The 19,169-nt window shown below is 51.4% G+C and overlaps 10 protein-coding genes across 10 annotated transcripts; 5 read left to right on the top strand and 5 right to left on the bottom strand.

Moving 5' to 3' along the window:
• The first annotated feature begins 1,322 nt into the window (after nucleotides 1-1,322).
• Nucleotides 1,323-3,118, top strand: VC83_07662 (uncharacterized protein). Its single transcript, XM_024471228.1, has 2 exons — nucleotides 1,323-1,589; nucleotides 1,957-3,118. Exon 2 carries the CDS (start codon nucleotides 1,965-1,967, stop codon nucleotides 2,985-2,987), a length of 1,023 nt encoding a protein of 340 aa, XP_024320851.1. The 5' UTR covers nucleotides 1,323-1,589; nucleotides 1,957-1,964; the 3' UTR covers nucleotides 2,988-3,118.
• Nucleotides 3,119-3,458: 340 nt separating this feature from the next.
• On the bottom strand, nucleotides 3,459-4,679 carry VC83_07661 (uncharacterized protein; the record flags this gene model as incomplete). The annotated part of the gene is made up of 1 exon (XM_024471227.1): nucleotides 3,459-4,679. Exon 1 carries the CDS (start codon nucleotides 4,473-4,475, stop codon nucleotides 3,459-3,461), a length of 1,017 nt encoding a protein of 338 aa, XP_024320850.1. The 5' UTR covers nucleotides 4,476-4,679.
• A 193-nt stretch (nucleotides 4,680-4,872) lies between these two features.
• POL12 (DNA-directed DNA polymerase alpha subunit pol12) lies at nucleotides 4,873-7,406 on the bottom strand. Its single transcript, XM_024471226.1, has 2 exons — nucleotides 6,793-7,406; nucleotides 4,873-6,746 (listed from the first exon to the last, which is right to left on the bottom strand). Exons 1-2 carry the CDS (start codon nucleotides 7,299-7,301, stop codon nucleotides 5,246-5,248), a joined length of 2,010 nt encoding a protein of 669 aa, XP_024320849.1. The 5' UTR covers nucleotides 7,302-7,406; the 3' UTR covers nucleotides 4,873-5,245.
• On the top strand, nucleotides 7,383-9,063 carry VC83_07659 (uncharacterized protein). Its single transcript, XM_024471225.1, has 3 exons — nucleotides 7,383-7,617; nucleotides 7,680-8,433; nucleotides 8,486-9,063. Exons 2-3 carry the CDS (start codon nucleotides 7,680-7,682, stop codon nucleotides 8,959-8,961), a joined length of 1,230 nt encoding a protein of 409 aa, XP_024320820.1. The 5' UTR covers nucleotides 7,383-7,617; the 3' UTR covers nucleotides 8,962-9,063.
• A 115-nt stretch (nucleotides 9,064-9,178) lies between these two features.
• On the top strand, nucleotides 9,179-10,165 carry TRS31 (TRAPP subunit trs31). The gene is made up of 2 exons (XM_024471224.1): nucleotides 9,179-9,514; nucleotides 9,589-10,165. The coding sequence occupies exons 1-2, from the start codon at nucleotides 9,291-9,293 to the stop codon at nucleotides 10,034-10,036; spliced, it is 672 nt and encodes a 223-aa protein (XP_024320970.1). The 5' UTR covers nucleotides 9,179-9,290; the 3' UTR covers nucleotides 10,037-10,165.
• A 226-nt stretch (nucleotides 10,166-10,391) lies between these two features.
• On the bottom strand, nucleotides 10,392-10,769 carry VC83_07657 (uncharacterized protein; the record flags this gene model as incomplete). Its single annotated transcript, XM_024471223.1, has 2 exons — nucleotides 10,392-10,712; nucleotides 10,767-10,769. The coding sequence occupies 2 exons, from the start codon at nucleotides 10,767-10,769 to the stop codon at nucleotides 10,392-10,394; spliced, it is 324 nt and encodes a 107-aa protein (XP_024320967.1).
• Nucleotides 10,770-11,258: 489 nt separating this feature from the next.
• Nucleotides 11,259-12,031, top strand: RPS29 (40S ribosomal protein S29). The gene is made up of 3 exons (XM_024471222.1): nucleotides 11,259-11,402; nucleotides 11,521-11,620; nucleotides 11,687-12,031. The coding sequence occupies exons 1-3, from the start codon at nucleotides 11,341-11,343 to the stop codon at nucleotides 11,693-11,695; spliced, it is 171 nt and encodes a 56-aa protein (XP_024320969.1). The 5' UTR covers nucleotides 11,259-11,340; the 3' UTR covers nucleotides 11,696-12,031.
• On the bottom strand, nucleotides 12,032-14,018 carry VC83_07655 (uncharacterized protein). Its single transcript, XM_024471221.1, has 3 exons — nucleotides 13,507-14,018; nucleotides 13,407-13,442; nucleotides 12,032-13,343 (listed from the first exon to the last, which is right to left on the bottom strand). The coding sequence occupies exons 1-3, from the start codon at nucleotides 13,891-13,893 to the stop codon at nucleotides 12,279-12,281; spliced, it is 1,488 nt and encodes a 495-aa protein (XP_024320804.1). The 5' UTR covers nucleotides 13,894-14,018; the 3' UTR covers nucleotides 12,032-12,278.
• A 1,183-nt stretch (nucleotides 14,019-15,201) lies between these two features.
• On the top strand, nucleotides 15,202-16,803 carry KLP7 (Kinesin; the record flags this gene model as incomplete). Its single annotated transcript, XM_024471220.1, has 1 exon — nucleotides 15,202-16,803. One exon carries the CDS (start codon nucleotides 15,202-15,204, stop codon nucleotides 16,801-16,803), a length of 1,602 nt encoding a protein of 533 aa, XP_024320966.1.
• Nucleotides 16,804-17,039: 236 nt separating this feature from the next.
• On the bottom strand, nucleotides 17,040-18,937 carry VC83_07653 (uncharacterized protein; the record flags this gene model as incomplete). Its single annotated transcript, XM_024471219.1, has 3 exons — nucleotides 17,040-18,551; nucleotides 18,612-18,758; nucleotides 18,812-18,937. 3 exons carry the CDS (start codon nucleotides 18,935-18,937, stop codon nucleotides 17,040-17,042), a joined length of 1,785 nt encoding a protein of 594 aa, XP_024320956.1.
• Between the last annotated feature and the right edge of the window lie 232 nt (nucleotides 18,938-19,169).

Here is a 19,169-nt window from a genome sequence, read left to right as displayed (position 1 = left end):
GTGCAGGTCTGACTCTGGTAGTGTCTGTACTATTCTCTACTATACTACTAGAGTCGTCTCACAGTAGTAGTAGCGATGATAGTAGCCTTAGTAGTTTAGTTAGTAGTTTAGTAGTTTAGTAGTTTAGTAGTTTAGTAGTTTAGTAGTTTAGTAGTTTAGTAGTTTAGTAGTTTAGTAGTTTAGTAGTTTAGTAGTTTAGTAGTTTAGTAGTTTAGTAGTTTAGTAGTTTAGTAGTTTAGTAGTTTAGTAGTTTAGTAGTTTAGTAGTTTAGTAGTTTAGTAGTTTAGTAGTTTAGTAGTTTAGTAGTTTAGTAGTTTAGTAGTTTAGTAGTTTAGTAGTTTAGTAGTTTAGTAGTTTAGTAGTTTAGTAGTTTAGTAGTTTAGTAGTGTTAGTAGTGTCAGTAGTGTCAGTAGTGTCAGTAGTATAGCGGCTGCGTAGCACCGGAAATAGTACTGTACATAACATACCGTACGTACTCTCTACTCCACTGTTACTTGATCTTACCTGACCTTTTACTGTACTACTACTACGCTACTCCACTAGTTACTCTACGGCTGGGGCCTTCTCTCCTTCTCTAGAGTGTGACGACTTCCTTACCTTATTCCGGGCTTCTCCATACTACCCAGCCGCCTACCCAATACAAACCCATACAAACCTACCTGTACTAACCCGTCCTACCTGTACTAACCCGTCCTACCTGTACTAACCCGTCCTACCCGTACCAAACTCATACCGGCCATATTACTCTAATATGGCCGGTATATATAACTTATATATATTATATATATATATATATATAAGTTATATATATATATATATATAAGTTATATATATATATAATTGAGTGATATACTATACAAAGTGCGGGTACTACTTTAACCCGCACTTTGTACTACTCTACTACATCTACCACTACTACCCCCTGTTTTCATCAAACGAAACTCAAGGCCCGACTACGCACAGTACTACAGCGCCACCGTGCAGATTGTTCGACTCAAACTCGGACTCTACCCGCCGTGCTCTACTACCAACTATACTATACTACTTACTAGTCGTATAGTAGTATAGTAGTATAGTAGTATATTACAGTAGTCCTACTCCTAGCTCCGCCTTCGTACCTCGCACCCACCCATACCTAGCGCCTCCATTTCCACTCCTATACTCCATCCATCACTCCAAGTCGTCAGTAGTCAGTAGTCAGTTCCTGCCTTCTTTGCTCTCTGCCTGGCTGGCTTGCTCCGTCCGTCCAACTACAAACTTCCCCCTCCCCCTACCCTCTTCCTTCCCTTTCCCCCCCCTCCCTCCTCCCTCCTCCCTCCTCCCTCCTCCCTCCTCCCTCCTCCCTCCTATACGGAATACACTACTGACTGGGTTCGCTCACATCTTAGAGTACCAAAAAGCATGGCCAATCTATCACTGGTCCACAATGCCCTCCTCCCTTTCTTCTACAGTCTCGTCGCCAGTCGGCGCTCTTTAGGCAGATGACACAAAGCCCCCCAGAGACAACATGCCGCTCGTCACTAGTGGACCCTGACGGTTTCCTCATGGTCTTGGTCACTATTCACTATTGACAAGCTGCTACTTCCGTGGTAAGGGTGTGTCCATATTTGTATTCCTCCATCCTTAGTCTGGTTGCCCAGAGCCTTCCTTCCTTTTCTCACACTACATCATATTCATATACTCTCTGTCTCTCTCTCCTCTCTTTCACTCTTTCATTACAACTTGACCTGCTCTTGAATCCCCCAGACATCTATCGATTTTCAGAGATCACCTCGAGCCTTGACGGCACGCCCAACCTTACTTATACTCCGACTACCCTTCATCCTTATTCCCCACATGCAGCTGGCACCATGCCCACCCACCTCAATCTCACCTTACTTGAGGACATCTCCAGACAAATGGCCTCATCCAATCTCTCACGCGGACGCTCAAAGGGGTCTAATGCTTCGAGGATAGGAGGATCCATGCGGATATCAAAAGCAAACAGCACCAACAACAGCCCGAGAAACTCGACAACGCTGAACCGGAGGAGGACAGTTGTGGGCGACTCCTATCGCCGCCAGCCGTCGGCGGTTAACCAGGGCATGTCGGCGTCAGGGGAGCCAAGCCAGGCTTACCTCACACCATTGCAAGCGGTATCACAGATCAGGCCATTGAGCTGGCACCCTTCAGCATACTCAACCTACGACGTACCATTCCAGCCTGTCTACAACACTGGCATGACGGATTACAGCATGTCCTACAGCAACAGCCAGGACCTCCCCCACACACCCGCCCTGCAATCAAACTACGGCTCTCCCTCCGCGACCTTCTCCCCAGAATCACAACCCTGGACCAACTACGACCAAGAATACCCGCTCTACGACACCTCATCCCTCATACAACCATCCTTCAACAACCCAATGGCCGATTACACCGCCTACGCCCAATTACAACTGCACCTCGCCGCCCACCAGCAGGTACAACAAACATCCTACAACGACTGCATGAACCCCTCCATCTACTCTCACTTCGACTGGAACAACTTCGCCGCCACCGGCTTCGAGGATGGCACCGCACCACCCACACCCGAGAACTTCCTCCCAATACAACACCCCGAGCCACCGTGCGCTATTGGAACTACAATTCCCTACCACTCTCTCGACGACCAAGAAGACGAGGGCGAGATCCTAGTCGGCATGGGGCTGTACGATACACCCGACAAGGCGTCACTCTCCGATATGCAGCAGTGGGAGCAGTACCACACGGCTATGATTTCCAAGTATTTCGGCTCGACACAGCGTGCTGCTGCTGAGTCGACGGGGAAGGGGCTTAAGCTGGAGGAAACGTGGAATCCGCCCGCGAGCGAGGATGAGGATGAGGATCAGGATGCGGAGGGCTCGACTAACGAGGATGAGGAGCAGCAGCAGGGGAAGCAGCATAGGCAGGCACCTGTTGTGAATGGGAGTAATCCCGCTGTGCAATATCAGGGGGAGGGATGGCTGTGAAGAGTGGAGCAGAGCATTAGAAACACCACCTGGCGTGATGGGGAATACCTGGGACGGATTGGCGTCGGGAATTGGGGTTTAGCATTAGCATTTGGCTTTTTGGGGGTCATGGGATTGGGGTTGGGGGGATAAGGGGCGTTTAACACCAGTACTGGATGGTGGGGCATACCATTTACATGGACTTGGGGAGGGAGTGAGTGCTTTTATTAGCGTAGAATGGGAGGAACTCACAGAATTGAGGGTTTACCACAGCATATTTATGTGTTACCACTACCATTGCCCTGTCTTTGAAAAACTCGCATTTGTAAAATCGTGACTGTAGACCTGATTGACCTCCTTGCTATTGATGGTGGACGGTAAGCACCAAACTCGCTTGAGAACTTTGAGGGGCTGGCTGGGCTGCGGACAATTTAAGCATATCCGCTAATCCCAAGATATTCTAGCTCAGCCTTACCACATAGCCTCACGAATTTATTGACTGTAGCCTCTGGCGCGCCTCCCACGGCCTTGGTCAACAAGGCAAAATCGCAAATCAACAACACAACTGAAGCGACGATCCAATCCGACCGATTGATCGAGTGGTGCGAACGCTACCGCGCAACTGCCAGGAAGTACAGCGATATTTGGATAATTTGAGAGGCGAGAAACGACAATGTCGTCGCGAATGACAGCCAACCCGGCCAAGGCGCCGCGGTATAGGCCGGGAAAGGTGGTGGAGGAGGTGGAGAGTTCTGATTCTGAAGTGGAAGAAGAAGAGCAGCAGCAGCAGCAGCAGCAGCAGGAACAGAAGATACCGAGTGGACCAGCGCCGAAATTCACGGGCGCGGGGGGGATATCGAGTGACCTCAAGAAAGTTGACCTCAACGAGCGCCGCGGCGAGGCGAGGGAGAAAGAGGAACGAAGGGTAGAAGATGAACGGCTGGCGAGGAAAGCGGAGGAGGAGGGGTTCGTTACCGAAAGCGAAGAAGCAGGCGAGGAGGAGGAGGAGGAGGGGAGTGAGGAGGAGAGCGGGAGTGGAGAAGAAAGCAGCGAGGAGGAGGCGCCGAGGAGGGTGATGATGCGACCGATGTTCGTGAAGAAGGATAAACGCGGGCTTAGGAAAGAAGAGGATACGAGACCGGATGAGGAGAGAATCGCGGAGGAGGAGGAGAGGAGGAAGAAGGCGGCGGATGAGATTGTGGAGGAGCAGATAAGGAAGGATGTTGCGGCGAGGGAGGCGGGGAAGAAGAATTGGGATGATGATGAGGAGGCTGAAGACGAAATTGACGATACTGACGGCCTCGACCCTGAAGCTGAGCATGCGGCTTGGAAGTTGAGGGAGTTGATGAGGATTAAGAGGGAGAGGGTGGCGATTGAGGAGAGGGAGAAGGAACTTGAGGAGGTGGAGAGGAGGAGGAATTTGAGTGCGGAGGAGAGGAAAGCTGAAGACGACGCGCATATCGCTAAACAAGTCGAAGAGCGCGAAGGCAAGGGCAAAATGGGGTTCATGCAGAAGTACTACCACAAAGGCGCCTTCTTCCAAGAAGACGCTAAAGAAGCCGGCCTCGACCGCCGCGACCTCATGGGCGCGCGCATGGCGGATGATGTGGTGAATCGCGAGCTGCTGCCGCAGGCGCTGCAGATGAGGGATATGACGAAGTTGGGGAAGAAGGGGGCGACTAAGTATAGGGATTTGAAGAGTGAGGATACGGGGATGTGGGGGAGGTTTGAGGAGAGGAGAGTGGGAGGAGGTGGTGGGGGGAGGGGAATGGGGGAGGATGTGGATGAGAGGTTTAGGCCGGATGAGGGGGGGAGGAGCGGGGCGAATAATTTGCCGGTTGGGGAGAGGAGGGTGCCTCAGGGGCCGGGAGGGGGCAGGGAGGAGAGGGGTGGGGGCAGGGAGAGGTCGCCGAGGAGGGAGAGGGAGAGATCAAGGTCGCCGAGGAGGGAGAGGGAGAGATCAAGGTCGCCGAGGAGGGAGAGGGAGAGGTCGAGGTCAAGGGAGCCGAGGAGGGATAGAGATGACGACCGAAGCCGGAGGAAGAGGACTTCTTCGAGGGATGGGGGGAGGTATGACTACGACAAGCGGCGGAGAGTGGGTTAGACCCCGCGCGCGCGTGTACAATATAATCAATTCGCCAAAGCAAGGAGCAGGCGGGCGACTGTCAAATTTATGTCTTTCATTATCCGTGATGCTCATCTTCCTATATCCAAAAACGCCAACCTCAGAAACCGCCGCGGCACTTCCAATACACCCAATATTAGGAGTGCCTGCCCGCCTACACCTTCACAATCTCCACCCTAGCCCTCTCATATAACTTATGCGCCACCGTCAACACCCCACCCCTCTCCTCCTTCGTCAACCCCGCCTCCCCAACACTAACCCTCGCATACGTCCCCGTCGCCTTCCTCCTCGCCACAACTCCCGGATTAACCACCAAAACACTCTCCACGACCTTCGCGAACGGCGGCAGCGCGCTAGGGACAATAAGGAGATCGGGGCGCACATTCAGCATCTCACCCAGCTTGACGTAACTGACATCGAGCATCGCCCCCGGCGGCGACCCCTCCACCGTCCCTGTGCGCAACAGCAATTTCCGGTCGACGGGAGGGTAAAGCGGGAAGAAATGGCGCTGCTCGATAATATATTTCGGCAACCGCGCAAGGATGCCTCCAGCCTGCGGCACACCACCAGTGACTTCCTCATGTCGCAACTCGGAGAGGATATCTTGGCTCGAGATGCCGGTGACAATCTCATTAATCGACACCGTCATCGGATTCCCCACCACCTTCGCCAGTTTCGGCAGCCCCAAATCCTTGCGCGAAAACGGCTCCTGCGGCCAGGAAACATGCGCCGATATAGCGTCGCGTACCGAGGGGATGAGGAGGATTGTTATACTCGGATTTGCAGCGGCGAGGGATTGGAGGGGCCGCGAGATGAGGTGCTCGAAGACGGTTTTTAGCGTCGTGGTGTCTGGATCCGAGTTCGCCTCGGGGGGGAGATCGAAGTCTCCCGATGCGAGGAGGGGGTGCTCGGTGTCGAGGAAGGGGCCGACGAGGATCAGTGCGTCGGCGTAGGTGTCTGCTGCTTGGCTGCAGAGGGCGTGCAGGGGCTCGAAATCGAGGTTGTCGTCTGTGGTGTATGGACCGGCGCCGATGAGGATGTTGAGCGGGGCGGCGGCGGAGTCGTCGTCCATCGCGTCTGGGCCGCCTCGGAGGCGCTGGATGTGCGTTTCTAGGCCCTGGGGTGTGGAAGCTGCGACGGGGAGGAGGGGGATCTCGAGGACCTCGCTGACTGTGAATTCCTCACCCGAAGCATTGATACCGCGCAGCGCGACGATCTGGCCGGGGAAGAACTGGAAGCTAGCCACCGCCCCGAGGCGCAGCGGGACGCGCAGCCCGTTGCCCATGCGCCGCGAGGTCTCGAGGACGAGGGACGCGGTGTTGAGTTTCCCGTCTGCGGAGTCGGAGGCGATTCGGCCGATGGCTACGATTTCGTCGACGGATTTGCTGGCGGCGCTGCCGAAGGCGGAGTCGGGGAGGGTGTGGTGGGTTTTGATGAGGGCCATGAGCTCGTCGATGCGGTCGTCGAGGATTTCGGAGGATTCGGAGGATTTCATGGCCATGGGTTTGTAGGAGAGCTTTTTGAGGTCCGAGTTGGCGATTAGCTTGATGCGGGGTGAGGAGAATGGGGCGATGGGGGGGGAGGGGGCGGGGAGCTGGGAGTTGAGGATTTCGACGGTTTGGCCGGCGTTGGGCCTGTCGTTGAAGGCGACGGTTCTGTTTCTTGTTAGTTGAGAAGATTCCAAGGCAATGCAAAACTTACGGTCCTCCGTATTCCTTTTCTCCAGGCTTGTAGGGGGTCTTAAACTCTGGCGGGCTGCTTGCGGGCTCCTGTTTCACTCGTGATATGGACGGAGTCTGATACTGGTTGATCTTGCGCTTCGACCCGTTCGCGGCGCTTCCTGGCGCGGTTCGAGGAGTATTTGGCACCAGACCATCCAGCATGTTGAATACATCCCCAGTGCTAGAGATATTTCGCGGGGTTGCTACCCTCTTATCCACACTCCTGACGTTCGACTTGTTCCTGCTCTCTCTCTCCAATCCATCTTGGATATCCTTCTTAAGGGCTCTCACGGTCTCGATGTCAAGCTTCATATCGTCCGTCCCAATCTTCATGCTGTAAGATTCCCATTTGTAGAACAGCTCCTGGGGCGGGATCGAGTGGAGGCGCATAATCGATTGCAGCTCGGCGATCACATCTGCCTCCAATTTTTTGTTCACTAATGTTGTCGCAAATAGAGCACTAAGCTCCTCTACCACAGGGTCTGCCATAGCTATCTTTTCGAGTGCGGCTGTCTCGTCGTGAAATATTTCGAGTGGTCGCGACGAGGCTGTAAGTGGAAGACGCGTTGTGGTTTTAGCGCGTTAATGGGCGAGTTCCTCCTTAGACTTTTGGGCCGCACGGGCACTGAGAGGCTGTATGAGAGGGACAAGGCCGAGGAAAGTTAAATTGTACTGCCCCATACATGAATTGTGCTACTCGTACTCGTACCTGCCCAACAACTTCGTCCAAAAGCCCCTTTAAGTCTCTCAATTGAAGTTTCCTCGAAAGCTGTATCTATTTTAATTTCCGGAGTATACAGAAAAGGTTTGCCAATCCACAGTCTCTAGAAACCCTCATACCAAACAAATTGTACTGACTTCAATTAGATGAGTGCTACTGTGCCAGAGACACCAGTGGCTGTGGCGGGCGAGAACCAAATCGAGGAGAAAGTCGCCGCATTAGACATCAGCCAGGGTCAGACTGCATCTGTTGCAGCATCACTCCGAGCGAAACCCGAGGGGCCAGTCAAGACTCCATTTGTCGACCCAGTCCCATCGGCGAAACCCAAGGAAGCAGTAGCTCTCACCGCCGACCAAGAAGCCAAGTACGAGGAAGTCCTTGCGACTGTCAAGACATGGACCGGAATCCCATCGACCAAAGGCAAGGAAGGCCCGGTCATGGAAGAGGAGATTATGTGGTTGACCAGGGACTGCATCCTGCGTTATCTCAGGGCAACAAAGTGGCAGCCAGCTGAGGCCGCCAAGCGTCTCCTGAGCACCCTCACATGGAGAAGGGAATTTGGTCTTCTGGGGCTCACGCCCGAACACATTTCGCCCGAGAATAAGACAGGCAAGCAGATCATCCTCGGATTCGATGAGGAGGCTAGGCCATGCCATTACCTCAACCCCGGGCGTCAGAACACTGAGAGCAGCCACCGACAGGTTGAGCATCTTGCCTACATGCTGGAAAGGGTCATTGATATGATGGTTCCTGGCCAGGAGAGCATCTGCCTGTTGATCAACTTCAAGTCGAGCAAGTCTCGCTCCAATACATCTCCGCCTTTCGCCATTGCTAGGGAGGTCTTGAACATCTTGCAGACCCACTACCCAGAGAGACTCGGACGTGCTGCTCTCGTCAACAGTAAGACATACAACCCCGGAAGGTCCTTTGAGTATACTAACAAAGTGAACAGTCCCATTCGTGGTTAATATGTTCTTGAAGCTTATCATGCCCTTCGTCGACCCATTGACTCGTGAGAAGTTGCACTTCAACGAAGATCTAACTAAGTTTGTCCCGAAGGAGCAACTGTGGACAGATGTGGGTGGAGCCGTGGAGTTCGAGTATGACCACGAGGCTTACTGGCCCGCCCTCAATGGCCTATGCAAAGAAAAGGCCAGCGAACGCAAAGCTCGATGGGAGGCAGCTGGGAAGCATTACGGCGAGAGTGAGCTCTACTTGAAGGGAGGGGATTTCTTAAGCTTGGGGCAAAACGTCGAGCCAGAGGCTGCAGTGGAGGCTGCCGGTCCTGTTGCACCTGTTGAACCAGAGGCTGCCATGGAGGCTAAGATGACAGTTGTACCAGAAGCTGCTGTCGAGGCTGAGACGCCCGTTGCACCAGCGGCTGGTATCGAGAATCAGAAGCCTGAAGTCAAAGAGACCCAGGCTTGATTATTCTCACTAATTGTACTTATTAATGATGTTTCATGCAGCGACAGCCTCGGGAACTATCCCACAGATACCAAGATTAAGTAGATAATAAATTTGAGAGCTTTATCCATAGCTTTAATGGAACTTTACTGAGCCGTTCTTCAGACATGTACCCCTAAATTAATTTATGTACGCGGGAACAGCCGCATGGGTGACCGATTGGCGATAGGGCCGTCACTATAGAGCTTCCTATCAGCGACCGCCAGCCTTGCCGAACCACCATGTCCTGAACTCAGTGAATCCCCCCGCATTGGCAGATACATGCCCACCGTCCATTTTACAGAATTGAAATGTCATCATCACAGACCCCCAAGCCGCTGGGCAGCGAAGCACCCCCCAGGCAGCGTGGCGCTCCGGGTCTTAAATACCCTACAAATGGAAAGACGATATACAACAGGCCGCTAAACAGAAGTCGCACACAAGAACTGAGCCAGGCAAGCTTCGCATACCTCTTCGGGGAGATGGTGAGCTATGCGCAACGACGTGTCACAGATATCCAGGATTTGGAGAAGCGGTATGATCCCCCAATAGCCTCTCGAGGCCCATCCCTGCCAGAACTGCTCAAACAGATACTCATTATAACTCCAGACTCAATGTCCAAGGCCATCCCATCGGGCTCAAACTCCTCGACGTCCTCATCTGGCGCGAGCCTCCACGAACCCAACTCCGCCCCCTCAACATCATCGCTCTGCTCAACTTCATCATCAATGTCATGTGGAAACACCTCTTCGCCCGACCCGCCGATGCGCTTGAGAAATCCAACGAGAGCCCGGATCAGTATATGATCATAGACAATGAACCGCTGGTGAACCAGTACGTCAGCGTTCCCAAGGAGATGAGCCAGTTGAACTGCGCTGCGTTCGTGGCGGGGATTATCGAGGGAGCTTGTGATGGGGCTGGGTTTCCGGCACGGGTCACGGCGCATACGGTTGCTGCTGCGGGCAAGCAGGGAGAGCTTTGGCCGGGGAAGACGGTCTTCTTGGTGAAGTTCCAACCGGAGGTCATTGAGAGGGAGGCATTCTTGGGCAAGCAATAGACTACGACGCTTTGATGGATGAGAGTTTGGTGGCATTCGGGCGGCGTTATTAGCATTGTGAGGAGTTACGGTTAGGTTTATCGAGCTCATATAAGTTCATTTTCATGCTTTCATAAGGGCCACCTGATGTGGTATAAACGCCGTAGCAACAGAACTGTGCTGTTTCATATCTCATACTGGGTATCTTCCCTAACGCCCCCCCAATCTTTCAAATACTGTGTCCTTCCTTGACTCCGTGATCGACCTGGTGTCCTTACTTCATTTGGGATCAGCCCAATACTCGCCCTCCATCCCAGGACCAACCCAATGCCTTCCCTTCATTCCAGTACCAATAAAAAACGCTGGAACATAGGCGCTACCGAGGCAATGTCCTGTTCCCAACCACCTTCAAGTTGCCATCTGCGCGCCCTCCCGTCTGCACCGGGCCCTTCTTCATGAGTTCAGAGAGTCCAAGATCTTTCCATGCAGCCTCTTTGGTCTTCTGCGTGGCTCTCTGGATACCGAACGCTGCGTGCTGGTCGGGGACAATATCGTCTTCGTCTTCGGGGTTCAAAGGCTGGTTCTGGGTGGGCACAAAGATCTCGTCATCTGGCAGCTTGTCCTTGCAGAAGTCCTCGAAGAGATCGGCGTCCCGCGGACGGTTGAAGTGTATATACGTGTGGTTGGAGTCTTTGGACTGGAGAGGTTGTCAGATATATTTCCAGCAGTTGTTCGCCCATTCAAATCATACCATTGTTTAGAAGTAGGGATTGCTGTGCACTCAAGCTGATTTCCGAATTTCAGATGAATCTTATAAGAATTGGCCGAAGAGTTTCTCTCCAGTATCGTTGTAGGTGGAGTACGCCTGGGTCCCAATTATGTACCATATGGCCCCAAACCTCAGCACAACTGAGAGTTAAATCCCCATTTAAAGCTAACAAAATTTTCCCTCCGGGTTAATTCTTGTGTCACTGACTTATTGAAGGGCTGTGATACAAGAATTATATTTTCACGTAATTTAAGAGCACTTATTTGATCTATGTAGCTGTAAACTGTCAAAGTAGCGATGGTTCTTGTATGTTGTTCCATGCCTTTTTAATGTGCGCGCACGGACCTCCCTTGAGTTCTTTGTTCACCCCGACGCCGCACCAGCCACATATTGACGCCACAACTTAGGAACCGAAGTTTAGCGCGCACAATAGAAATTTGAATAGGGTTTAGCAGTGCGGTCGCAACAACTTCACGAACGCTGCGACAATCGACCAATCGACCACCAACACCTCGCCCTTGACAACCCCCCGTTCGTCGTAAATACCACCGCAATCATGTCTCACGAGACTGTCTGGAACTCCCGCCCAAGGACCTACGGCAAGGGCTCGCGCCAGTGGTACGTAGCCCCCAATCTCGAAAATCTACACTATATGCCCGGGGGGGTGATGGCAGGAGTGCAGGATGCAGCAGGAGACAACGGGGAATGAACATATCAGCTAACATGAGATTTTTAGCCGCATCTGCACCCACAAGGCCGGTCTCATCCGCAAGTACGGCCTCGACATCTGCCGTCAGTGCTTCAGAGAGAAGGCTGGCGATATTGGATTCGTCAAGGTACGAGCTGGAGATCTGGGGAGCGAGGGATACTTCTGGGCAACGGATAACTAACAGGATTTGCAGCACCGTTAAATTATTCCCATACCGAAGACAATGGCAAGGACTTGTGATGCGAGCTTGGAACGGCGGAACTCGATGAACTAGCACTGGGATGGAGTTACGGCTTGCTGAATCGAGGAAGAATGTTTTGGTTGTTGAGAGCGCCTCATATTCGAGCGGGGGATCGCTGGACTGTTTTCGGTTTGGTGGATTACACTCGAGAAGGGTTGCTGTCGGTATCAATCGGCCAGCAGGTGTTACAACAGTTTGGTGTGGCTGGCTATGGTTGTGCTCTGGGGTAGTCAGATTGGAACGTCGGTTTGGCTTCCTCGGCCGCATAGCTCTCAATATCACTTCATTCAACTTTCCCCTTGGAATCCGCCGTTGAATTGTGTTTCATACCTCTCAGGGGTCAACCGTGCAATTAACAGCAACTAATATTTTAGTTATCCAATCGAGCAGCCATCGAGGCTAAAGGTTAATCATATCAGTCACCAAAGGTCATCAGCCTCATGATTTTGCGTCAAGTGGCTAAAGGATTTCATTCGTTGACTCCTCACTCGAATACCATTCCCACATCCTATGGTTGTTCTAACCTCGCTATGCTATGCAGACCTCAGTCCAGCTGTCGAAGAGCCCGCTCGAAAGGAGTTTCCTGGCGTACCATCATAACACCATCTCCTACCGTGACCGAAACATCACGTCCTCCCTGAAGAGCCTGAAGCTGCTCTTCACTTATCTCCGATCCCCTTTCAGGAATTATTGGAATGAATTGGGGCTGCTCCTCGGCACGCACCAAGAACATAATGGTGGGGGAGGGGGCGGGGGAGGGGGAAAACTTGAATTCGATTTGATATAACTTCTCAAAAAATGAACTTGAAGGCGTACGCCTACAAAGCGGACAACTTCGAGCTTCAGGCGATCGATACCATTCTTGGAGGCATCTTTCACCCGCATACTGTCCACAACAAGATACAAGTCGAACTGGACACTCAATTTCGCCGGCTTCATTCTGAACACCGAGTGTCTCGCGGCATATTGGACAATCTTTAGCATCGCTTGGAAGATCCTCGATACTTACCAGAGTGCCGCCTGTTTCTTGACGACGGTTGTGCCGAAGTTCATCGAGAGCATGGATCCGATCGGTTACCATGCAGATGACAAGCATTTTGATGGCTTGTGGACTCGAATTCAGGTATACGAGACATCTCCCTTGTGTCTTCGCAATTGATTTTTTGATCTGTCGCCGTTTGGAGATTTCAACCTGATCCTTAAGCTGAGTTACCACCTCGTCCACTTGCTCGTCGTATCCCGTCTCCTCGTCCCTCCTAACTCTGACATTCCATGAGTCCGCGAAGACTTCGACCGAGCCAAACGTATGGCACCAAAGCTCAACTACTCTGTTGCCCAGTTGCATTATTTTGCCGAGATGACGATGAAGGTCAAAGACTTTCCGGCTGAATTCTCCCGTCATCATATCCCGCTCGAGGTATTCCATGCATTCGTTCATTACCGTTCTGATCATGGGCCTCACATGGGGTCCAAGTTGCTCGATGATCTTGAGCTCTGCCGGGGTAAAGCAAGTCATCGGCCCGTTTTCTGCGAGCCTCATGCAGGCTCGGTAGTTGTCAATGCCATCCTCTGGCAGAAATGATGGGATTTCTGGGCCTGAATATCGCTCCTATGATTGTCAGCGTCAGCAGTTTGCTTGACTAACATTTACCAGGAATTGTAGCACTCATACAGTTGGAAGCCAAAGTCTGGCATATGTAAAGGTTGTCTAATATTCAAAGTCAGCCTCTCTACTTCCCATTTATAAGTCAGTGACAAGTGGGATGCCATACAGGCCTTGGAGTGTTTGCGAGGTTTCGCTCTTTTGCACATGGCACCAATATGTCAAACCTGAACTGCTGAAGGTTTTCCCACATGCTTTTCTCCATGTCCTCCAACCTGGACCTGCAACGAGGCAAGTGCTCAACCCAAGCCATATAAAAATCCCAGACTTCCTCGGCCAGTATGTCATTATTCTTCTCAGGACACTTCTGTGTCGTCGTCGTCGCCCGAGCGATACGCTCTGCACTCCAGGATGTCAAGTGCGCCAAAGATAACACTATTGGTTTCTGAGATGTGAAAATCCCTGGAAACCAGTAGTCGAAGCAAATTGCAGTACAACGCCGGCGAAGGTCGCCCGCGCTTGGCTGAAGTCCCTCGGATCGTAGACGGGGAACCATTTTGGATAAAAGCCTGGAGGATATATCAGCAATGTTCAAAAAGACAGAACAGTGCACCCACTGTTAGAAATATGGGGTGCTCTGGTATTTCTGGATTCGTAATTTATACTTGCTTCTCATCAGCCAGAACTTGAGCGAGAGCTTGTGAAGCGTGCTATAATATCAATACGGAGCGAATACATAACCATGCCGTAGCCATTCAAGCATTCACTATTGTTATTCATGGACATAAGATGATTCACTCGATGAGATATCTAACTGTCTTGCCATTCTTCTGTGAATAATCTAGCTCGACACTGATGCTGGGCCGCTCTTGCATTTTTAGGAGCTATATCTACAGGAGACAAGCCAAGACCAAAAAAACTTATAAGACAGCAGGTGCGAATTCAAAAAAGAAAAACTTAGTTTATGATGAGAGAAACTACTATAGTATACTAGACTCCTCGCAGAGCCTCGTGGTGTCTGCGAGGATTTGATATTTGATAAATGACCCATGTGGCTGATAAACGCGTTATGTCATATTTGTTTATATAGAGTGAGTCTCAGGGATGTCTCAAGAGGAGAGCCTCCTAGCACTCTAATTCTTGCAAGCAATCACTACCTAGCTTTCCAGCGAACCACATCCGGCCGTCTTTTGCCCTAAATACGACTTTCTAAGGTATTGTGCGTGGGTAGGGTTCCGGAGGTGGAGGTGGACCATTGCAGTTGCCATGAAGTGGAGGAGTTTTAACCTTCGGGGTGTTATTTAATATTTAGACTTCTCTAACATCCTTAGACCGTGCATCACCACACGTAAAGCCATGCCTTCAAGCATCACCACGAAAGGAATATTCAGCAATTATCATAAACATCGCCTCGAAGTCGGGACGGCTCTATTACCTTCATTCTGGCCAGCCACAGATCGGCCCTTATCGTTATCGGAGTGGATCTCCTCCCCCCAGCAACGCGCATTGGCGTCATCGGTAAACAAATAGCTTCAAATTCATGTTCTCAAACTGGAACTGCCGACAAGTCGAGTTGCTACAGGACTTGCAACATTCCTTAATTGACATGGCCCTGGATCCAAGGTTAATGCCAGGCGTGGCAGCTGAGCTGCGCTCTATTCGATCTTCCGCGTCAACACCATCGCTCCGGTCAAGGGACGGAAGCGTCACGCCCAGTGGCAGCAGAATGGAACCCGGAGGAAACGTGCGCGTGGTGGTGAGAGTACGAGGGTTTTTACCAAGAGGCAAGCTATCCGCAAATTAGTCGCGGCCATTATACTGATGCGCCGCAGAAATCGAGAGAGGAGCAGAATGCCTTGTCAACATGGACCCTGTGTCTCAAGCAACGAAGCTTCTTGTCCCCAACGATACTGATCCGGCGAATTCGAGACTGAAAATGCGCAAAGTGATGGAAGAAAAACAGTTTACATTTGACAATTCATTCTGGTCGCATGATAAAGCCGATGGGCATTATGCTCACCAAGAAGACGTCTATAATAGCCTGGGTGAGGAGTTTCTAGATCACAACTTCGAAGGATACCATACCTGCATCTTTGCATACGGGCAGACAGGATCTGGAAAGTCATACACCATGATGGGAACCCAAGAACAACCAGGCCTTATCCCTCGGACATGTCAAGATTTGTTCCAGCGCATCGAAGCTGTGGACGAGCCCAACATCACATACAATGTCCGAGTCTCATACTTCGAAGTCTATAACGAGCACGTCCGAGATCTTCTCGTCCCCAGACAAGACCCTCCGCATTACCTGAAAATCCGCGAATCTCCAACAGAGGGACCGTATATCAAGGACCTTACAGACGCTCCTGTCAAGTCAATCTCGGAAATCATGCGCTATATGAAGATGGGAGACTTGAGCCGAACTACAGCAAGCACAAAGATGAACGACACATCATCTCGCTCCCATTCCGTCTTTACGATTATGTTGAAGCAGATTCACCACGACATGGACACGGATGAAACGACCGAGAGGACGGCTAGAATTCGCCTTGTCGATTTAGCCGGGTCTGAACGGGCGAAAGCAACAGAGGCTACTGGCACGCGCCTCCGTGAAGGATCCAATATCAACAAATCTCTCACTACACTCGGCCGCGTTATCGCTGCCCTCGCCGACCCCAAGAACAGCAGACACGGCGCAAGCAAGAGGAATAAAGACGTCGTCCCCTACCGAGACTCGATACTCACCTGGCTACTGAAGGACAGCCTCGGCGGAAACAGCAAGACGGCCATGATTGCCTGCATCGCCCCAGCCGACTACGACGAGACGCTCAGCACGCTCCGGTACGCCGACCAAGCGAAGCGCATCCGCACCAGAGCAAAGGTTAACCAAGACCACGTCTCGGCCGCGGAGCGCGAGGCCGAGATCGCGAATATGGCCGAGCAGATTCGCATGCTGGAACATCAACTCAGCATGAACGAGACGCGCAAGAAGGACGTCGGTGCGGAGAAGCTGGCGGAGGAGCGGGTGGAGGAGTATCAGAACCAGGTTGGCAAGCTGCAGCGGCTGATGGAGGAGCGGAGTATGGTGGCTGATGGGAAGATCAAGACGTTGCAGACGGAAAATGAGGCGCTTAGGTTGCACCTTAAGCTGGCGCTGGATACGCTGAAGAATCCGATTCCGGAAGTGCCGAGCGCGAGGAGGAGTATATCTAGTGAGAACATACCGCTGTTCAGCACGGATCGGGGATTGGATAAGGAGAATATGGAGTTTGTGGATGATGGGCAAGAAGGGCATGCGGAGCATGTGTATGAGGATGAGGAGGAGGACGACGATCATCATGAGAAGGCGACGGAGATGCAGGATCATATGCAGGACTTGTTGAAGGATTTGGGCATGTTCAGACGCAAGATCGTGGATGACAAGTCGAGGTTTCTCCCGCCATTGATGGAGAGGATCAACCGGTGAAGTGTTTTTTGGGGTTTTTTTACGACTGTATGAATGTTTTTCATTGGAATAGCGCTGGCGTCGAGGGGGGATGGGGTTCTGTGTTGGGAAATGGCATCCTGGGGATAAAGGGAGGTGTGAAATCCTGTAGGAGGGTGTCACTGCGTAGGATTATATATGCATCATTGGACTGTAGTTTGAAGCAATAGTAGCTTCAACAGGTTTCATTCTAAGTTGGTCCAAGTCTGTGATAAGTTCTAGGTATGGGTATCTTGCTCTATTACGTGCTGTGCTTCCGTAGAATCAGAATCATAACTTCCAAGCAACTCATTTCCAATCTCAGTTATTAATCCCTCGTCAGGGAATGATCCCTTCTTCGACAGTATCGTGGCTTGGGCATCCAAAATCTTGAGCAGGTCAACCACTTCCCCATCTTTCTTTGCGCAGTATATTAGCTGCCCGATGGCTAACAAGAACCCATTCAATGCTTCATGCGATTCCTCCTCTGTGCGGATAGCTTCTAATAATGATGCAGCCAGCTCAACCTGGTCATCTTCCGGCAACGCCTCGTGGTGATCCTCTCTGCGTACCAGGCTGTTCGCAGTAGCAATGTTCAATGTCACAGATGCAGCTGCTATGCGGATATTCTGATGTTTTTCATCTAGTAAACAAGAGGCAGTAAGTTGGATGATTGGTATCCTCAAAGCCGAACAATTTAGAATGTGGTGAATGTACAACGAGGAGGAAAACAAATTGCAGGTCAGTTGTAGCGCGACGAGCCTCAGAGCATATGGAGGGTCTTCGGCCTTGTTGGCATACTCTAGTAGCGGTGCAATGGTCTTGTGGTCTTTTTCTTGGGCGTAATACCCGCTGAATCGAGGGTCGGCGATGGCGATGCGGACTAAGTCCAGCACAGCAAACATTTTCTCAACAGGCACAGTTGTAATTGATTTCCGTAGAAAGTGACTGAACGCATCCAGGTCAGGCAGCGTCGACGCCGCGGCACCTTCTGCCTCGCTGGTGGCTATGAAGTATTTGACTCCTTGCACAGCTGGCAATCGACCTGCGTCGCCTATCTTTGCTAACAATTTATCCAGCGGTGGGATACGTTTGAAGACGATTGGCTTCACCGAGGCCCCTCGTAATTGTGGGAGCTTGAGAGACTCGTGCGGGTGTGCTGGCCAGGCCATTACCGTCAACAGCTTAACATTACCTCGCAGCGCATTGACATCCGCGCCAGACCAGCGACGCTCCTCTTTGCCGCCTAGGAACGTGATAAAGGTTGGAGTGGCATTTACTGAGAATGTCTGCTGCGCGCCCATAGCCTTGCTAATGTCAATTTTAATAAACACGCATTTATGAGATAGCTCTGCTGCAAGCTCCTCATAAACCGGATAAAGAGTTCGGCATGGTGAACAAGTCGCGGATGTGAAGAACACGACTGCACAGGACTCATGCGCAGAAGCGAGCAGGTCGTTCAGTTCTTTGAGACTGGCAGGCGTTCTGACTGCTTCTGCACACTGGCGGGAATTTAGGTTTCTTGCCATGATAGCGGTATCATCTTCGATGCCTAGCAGCCCTCCTGTTCGTTGTCGATTTTGGCTGTTTCTAATTGCATCATCGATCGCTGGTTGCAGCAGCCGTCCCATGGGGCTGTTGAGTACTGTCTGGGGCATGTCGGTGATGTGGCTTGGTATGCCTCTTCCGACCAGAAAGGTTGCAAAATCATTTGTGAAGTTATTGCAGTTGTGTCGCCAAAGGTCATACGCCTGAGCTGGCATCAGTCTTGATTATATCTTTTGAGAACTGGTGAGACAACCAGGGCTCACCTCGAATGTGTAAATTGGCCGTAGCGATTCGAAATAATCTTGGATAACCTCCATAGGAAGCTCGGTTTTCCCCAATACCATCTTCCTCAAAGGCTGGCCCAGATGGGTCGAGCCTGGTTTGACCTGTTTTAGCCCGCCATCGTAGACCTAGATGTGTTAATAAGGAAGATGTTGAACGAGCAGTGGGGAGCACAACGCACATATTCCACGCCTTCCAACACAATAGACGTGTGGTACATTGCATCGAGCTGGACGCCGATCAGGCTCGCAGACATCATCCGCACAAGACCTCGAGAGAGGTCATACATATAAAGGGAGACTTCCATGGTGCGTGTTGTTCCAAACTGGGGGACGATGTAGGAAGAGGGAACGCATTGTCTAAAACATGCTCCAGGGTCTATTTGAACGAGGAAACTTCGGAGAATGCGGATGTAGAAACTGTAATTTTAACGAACGAAATATATTGGGTTTCTAGGTAAGACGGAGATATATAAAAGAGAGATATCTGGAGGCAAACGCCAATACGCGTTTCTTAGAAATCGGCTATAGAGAAGGAAA

This window comes from Pseudogymnoascus destructans (genome assembly GCF_001641265.1).
Source record: "Pseudogymnoascus destructans isolate 20631-21 unplaced genomic scaffold scaffold_23, whole genome shotgun sequence".
NCBI lineage: Eukaryota > Fungi > Ascomycota > Leotiomycetes > Thelebolales > Thelebolaceae > Pseudogymnoascus > Pseudogymnoascus destructans.
This window is presented reverse-complemented; position numbering and strand designations above follow the sequence as displayed.